The 6,000-nt window shown below is 42.1% G+C and overlaps 1 protein-coding gene across 1 annotated transcript in view; it reads left to right on the forward strand.

Annotated features, from left to right (window-relative positions):
- VPS50 (VPS50 subunit of EARP/GARPII complex) overlaps positions 1-1,174 on the forward strand; it is an 80,532-nt gene extending 79,358 nt beyond the window's left edge. The window contains exon 28 of the mRNA XM_014070137.2: positions 717-1,174. Within this exon, the coding sequence (XP_013925612.2) occupies positions 717-836 (120 nt within the window). The 3' untranslated portion in view covers positions 837-1,174. The remainder of the gene's footprint in view (positions 1-716) is intronic.
- Positions 1,175-6,000: the final 4,826 nt, after the last annotated feature.

Consider the following 6,000-nt stretch of genomic DNA (forward strand, 5'->3'; position numbering starts at 1 on the left):
GTAAATAAAGTATTTAATCAGCAGAGTTACAACTGCTTATGTTTGCAGTTGAGAGACCTAAGTGGTAATTCTGGATTGCTTTCAGTCATGTAGACATTTACTTTTCTTGGTGATAAATAGATGAACTGCTTTCCTTTGCTGTTTTATCTAAAAAATTCTGATTCAAATAATCAATCAAATGCTCTGGCAATATTTAAGCGGCAAAACTGTGCTTTTAAATTAGTTGTGTCCTGACACATCTTTAAGGATTATAGGATTGAAATAATTCATTGCATGCATCATAGTCTATTTCTTTTGATCAGATTCAGCATTGATAATTTGTTCTCTAGTCCCATTGGCAGAACTAAATTCCAAATGTGAGCAGATTTCCTGAAACTTTGTTTTTATAGTATCTCTGAGTCTTAAGTCAATCTGACATGTTTTTCCTGAGGAGTAGAAAATAAATTTTAAGAGCCATGGGATGTTAAACTATTCATAGAATTTCATGCTGTTCAACATTTTACTAAAATTCTAACTAGCTCCTATTAAACTGCTATCCTTGTACTGGTATTTTCTTCAGCAGTTTGTACCATAAACAATATCCATCTCAGTTCCAGTTCAGCATTTTTTCTAGAATGGCCGTTTGGGGTGAAAAATACTTTTTTTGCTATGACAATTTTTTCTTGGCACTTATATTCTGTTTGCTGGAAACTAAACTATTTCTTTCCTTTGTATAGGAATATTCCACCAAGCAACTGACCAATTTGGTGAATGTTTGTCTGGGATCTCACATCAACAAAAAAGCTAAGCAGAAACTACTAGCGGCTATTGATGACTTAGATAGGCCTAAAAGATAATTCATAAAACTATCCGGTATCATGATTCTTTTCTTTTGGCCTGTGTTATTATTTGACCATGTGAAACATGAAGAAATAGCTCATGGAACGACAGATGAAGTTTGGCTAAATGGAGAAAGTGGGCATCCTTTTCTGACTGGCTCCAAAGACATTTGAAATCAGTGTGTGGACTTCTCAATCCTCTATCCTCACTGCCACTTTGGCAGTGTGCTTTCTTTCATGATGAGTTAAATTTGTGTTTGTATGTGTAGATGTGCATGTTCGTGTATGCATATATTTACACACACACTAACATACAGTTGCAAGAAAAAGTATGTAAACCCCTTGGGATTACATGGAGTTTTGCATGAATTGGTAATAAAATGTGCTCTGAATTTTATCTGAGTCACAACAATAGAAAAACAGTCTGCTGAAAATAATACTACACAAACATTAGATGTTGCCATGGTTTAATTGCACATAACATGTAAACATTCACAGTGCAGGGAGGGGAAAGTATGTGAACATTGGACTTAATAACTGGTTGACCCTCCTTTGGCAGCAATAACCTCAACCAAACGTTTCCTGTAGTTGCAGATCAGACCTGCACAACGATCTGGAGTAATTTTGGACCACTCCTCTTCACAAAACTGTTTCAGTGTAGCAATATTCTTGGGATGTATGGTGTGAATCACTCTCTTAAGGTCAGGCCACAGCATTTCAATCGAGTTGAGGTCAGGACTTTGACTGGACCACTCCAGAAAGCATATTCTGTGCTGTTGAAGCCATTTTTGTGTTGACTTACTTGTATGCTTTGGGTCATTGTCCTGTTGTATCACCCATCCTCTGCGGAGCTTCAATTGGCGGACAGATGGTCGTACGTTTTCCTGCAAAATGTCTTGATAAACTCTGGAATTCATTTTCCCATCAATGACAACAATCCGTCCAGGCCCTGAGGCAGCAAAGCAGCCCCAAACCATGATGCTCCCTCCGCCATCTTTTACAGTGGGGATGAGGTTTTGATGTTGGTGTGCTGTGCCTTTTTTTCTCCACACATAGTGTTGTGTGTTTTTCCCAAACAACTCAATTTTGGTTTCATCCATCTACAGTATATTTTGCCAGTAGTGGATTTGGATTTGGATTTTATTCAATTTGTAGGCCGCCCTATTCCCCGAAGAGACTCAGGGCGGCTGAACAAAGCCAAGGGAGGGGAAATTACAAAAGTAAGACAAAGACAAACAGACAATACAAACAATTTAAAAGCACAACAGACACAGCAAATTCGAGTCGGGGGGGAACTCAACCCCAGGCTTGCTGGGACAGCCAGGTCTTCACGGCTGTCTGGAAGGCCTGAAGGGTGGAGAGGGTCCGAATCTCCACAGGGAGCTCGTTCCAAAGGGCCGGGGCAGCCACAGAGAAGGCCCTCCTCCGAGTAGTCGCCAGCCGACATTGGCCGGCAGATGGAATACAGAGCCACTCGGTCATGTCAGGATTGAGAGGCAGTCTGTTCACCCCCATCCAGACCCTCACATCCTCCAGGCACTGGCACATCACGTCAACTGCTTCACTGAGTTGGCACGTGGCGGACAGATACAATTGAGTATCGTCCGCGTATTGGTGGTATCCTATCCCGTGCTGTCAGATGATCTCTCCCAGCGGCTTCATGTAAATGTTGAACAGGAGGGGGGACAGGACTGACCCCTGCGGCACCCCATAATTAAGGGGCCTAGGGGTCGACCTCTGTCCTCCAACCAATACCGACTGCGACCTGCCCGAGAGGAAGGAGGAGAACCACCGAAAAATGGTGCCTCCCACCTCCACCTCTCGCAACCGCCGCAGCAGGATACCATGGTCGATGGTATCGAAGGCCGCTGAGAGGTCCAGGGGAACCAGAACGGAGGCACGGCCCCCGTCTCTGGCTCTCCAGAGATCATCGGTCAGTGCGACCAAAGCAGTTTCCGTGCTGTAGCCAGGCCTGAAATCAGATTGGAAGGCGTCTAGATAATCGGTTTCCTCCAAGGACCGACGGAGCTGAGAGGCCACCACTTTCTCAACAACCTTCCCAACAAAGGGGAGGTTAGAGACTGGACGATAGTTATTTAAAACGGCTGGATCCAGGGACGGTCTCTTCAGTAGGGGCCTCACCACCGCCTCCTTTAAAGAGGGGGAGAAAGACCCTTCCCGGAGAGACGCGATCACAATCGCCTGGATCCAGCCCCGTGTCATCTCCCTGCTGTTCGCGACCAGCCAGGAGGGACACGGGTCCAGTACACAAGTGGAGGTGCTCACTGCTCCGATGGCGTCCACTTCCTCAGGGGTAACAGACTGAAAATCAATCCAACAATGGTGCTCAAGACCCTCCCTCGGTACCTTGGCTGGCTCTGCGCAATTGGAGTCCAGGTTTGCCCGAAGCCGAGCCACTTTATCCGCGAGGAATTGACCGAACTCCTCAGCCTTACCTTGCAAGGGAGTGCCCGTATCCCTCCCTTTAAGTGCTGTGGAACATGCAGGTGCTCTTTTGCAAACTTCAAACATGCTGCAATATTCTTTTTGGACAGCAATGGCTTCCTCAATGGTGTCCTCCCATGTACTCCATTTTTGTTTAATGTTTTTCTTATAGTAGATGTGTCAACAAAAATGTTAGCATGTGCCAGAGATTTCTGTAGGTCTTTAGTTGACATTCTAGGATTCTTATTTTACCTCATGAAGCATTTTGCGCTGTGCTCTTGCAGTCATTTTTACAGGACGACCACACCTAGAGAGAGTAGCAACAGTGCTAAACTTTCTCCATTTGTGGACAGTCTGTCTTACTGTGGACATATGAATGTCAAGGCTTTTGTAACCCTTTCCAGCTTCATGCAAGTCAACAATTCTTGATCGTAGGTCTTCTGAGAGCTCTTTTCTGTGAGGCATGGTTCACATCAGACAATGCTTCTTGAAACCAGTAAACCCAAAACAGGTATCTGTTTTTAAAGGGCAGAACAGCTGTCAGCAACACATCCAATATATCACACTGATTGGAGTCAAGGTTGGCTCACTCCTTGCTCCAATTAGCTCTTGGAGAAGTCATTAGGCTAGGGGCTCACATACTTTTTCCTCCCTGCACTGTGAATGTTTACATGTTATGTGCAATTAAACCATGGCAACATCTAATGTTTGTGTAGTATTATTTTCAGCAGACTGTTTTTCTATTGTTGTGACTTAGATGAAGTTCAGAACACATTTTATGACCAATTCATGCAAAACTCCATGTAATCCCAAGGGGTTCACATACTTTTTCTTGCAACTGTAAAATCAGAATAAGAAAATAATATGAAAGCTAAAATAATATATTTCATTGGTGGGGGGGGGTTGTTGGGGTTCTGTGGTTTTTGAGGTGTTTGTGGGACTTTTTTGTCTTTTTTTGCCAAAGGGTTCCTAGGTAGTTCTGTCTTCTATGCTGAGAAAATAGTATGAGTGAAAATAAAAGGAACATCTTGTATCGAGATTATGAATTGTGCATGTCTTTTAAATGTGCAAGGCTTAATCCTATTAGCTTTTTTTTCATACCTTTGAATGTAAATTTGTTTTAGAATAAATCTTATCTTGTCAAAGGAATTCACTAGGAATTATGGCAAAATAATAAACACTGAATGCTAGGAAATGGTGCTTTGGAATCTTTTCTTGGCAGCTTAGGCAGTAGAACTGCCCCCATGGCATTCTGCTATGTGGCCTACATGAGATGAAAAGAATTAAGAACTGTTGACTCAATTTTGTCACAATTATATTCACAAAATACCTCTGCAGCAGAATTTTGTCTGGATCTATATTCAGCAATATATTCAGATATTGCTAAGTCTTCGTTTCAAAGGTAACAAAGGTAGCTAATTTAATGCCTCTTTTGGCTCTTCTGAAACTATTTCAGCTTCAACAATGAGTATAAGGGCCAGAATCAAAATAGGATAATGTTCCTGAAAAAAATTTAATGATTCTGTGATGAAGGATTATCTCCTGAACATCCCTTGTTTGCATGTTCTTAAAGATTAAGGAGCTTCATCCTGTTTCCATATAGCTTTCCTAATTTGCAACTTAATTATAATCCTTATAACCACCACTGTTGCTATTTTGTTTACTTTGGGGAATGTGTGAAATTCTTTCTTTTAGTCACAATAGAGACTGCTAAGAGAGCTTATGTATTTGGCTTCATTGCTAGTTGTGTTTGAAAAAACAAATCACTAATTGTGTTGCCCTGAAGTCAACAGGGGTTGGAGTAGCTCCCAAGGCTCCCAGGACTTTTATGCCGCTCCCTCTTGGTGAATTGTTAGGTGTACAATGACTAGACTACAAAAATCCAATCATTATTTCTTGGAATCTGAATTTTAGTTTTCTGTAACTTTATGCTGTCAACTAATAGTTTTCCAGATGTTTGTGGTCTATCTAAGGCAGTGATGGCTAACTTTTTTGTCATCATGTGCCGAAAGCAAGTGCGTGCATGCGATAGCACATGCCCACACCCATAATGTAATGTGTGCGTGACATCCCCCATGCCCCTACTCCCTGCGTATGCATTCATGACACACAGACAACCCGCGTGGCCCATTTTGGGCCTAGCAGATCTCCCTTCAGCCTCCTGGGACCAAAAACGGGCTGCAGGGGCCTGCGCTCCCCCCTCTGCATTTTTTTAAATACAAAACTGGCAGAGATAAACCAGTTTGTAAAGTGAGGCTTCCTCTGGCCATTCATCAACTGATTCATGCTCATTCAAAAGTTGTTAAGAATGCTAAGAAAACTATTCAGTCCCTATCAAAACTTAATTCATACTTGTGGACAAGCACGCCTCATGCATACAATGACAACGTTCTACAAACTACATCAAAATGAAGGTTACATTGGGACTGCATAAGGCTCAAGAGGAAAAGACTAGCCAACTGAGAACTCCAAAGACAAAGTTCAACTCCCATCCTTCATTCAGAGAATACTTCAAAGAAAAATATATGTTAAAAAAAATCTGAAGAGGGACTGTATTCATTAGCCTGACAATAGTTATTTGCAGCAGTAAGACACAAAAATCCATCCAAATTTTGAAGTTCAGTCATTCCGAGATTAACAGCCGCCTTGTAGCTACCACATTCCAGTAACAATATGCTACAATATACTTCCATATTGCATATGTTGCCCCTTTCCAGTAACAGTTTAAGAATTCATT

This window comes from Thamnophis sirtalis, unplaced genomic scaffold, assembly GCF_051295495.1.
Source record: "Thamnophis sirtalis isolate CommonGarterSnake01/CBP01778 unplaced genomic scaffold, rThaSir2_p1.2 scaffold_4, whole genome shotgun sequence".
In the NCBI taxonomy this organism is placed as follows: Eukaryota; Metazoa; Chordata; class Lepidosauria; order Squamata; family Natricidae; genus Thamnophis; species Thamnophis sirtalis.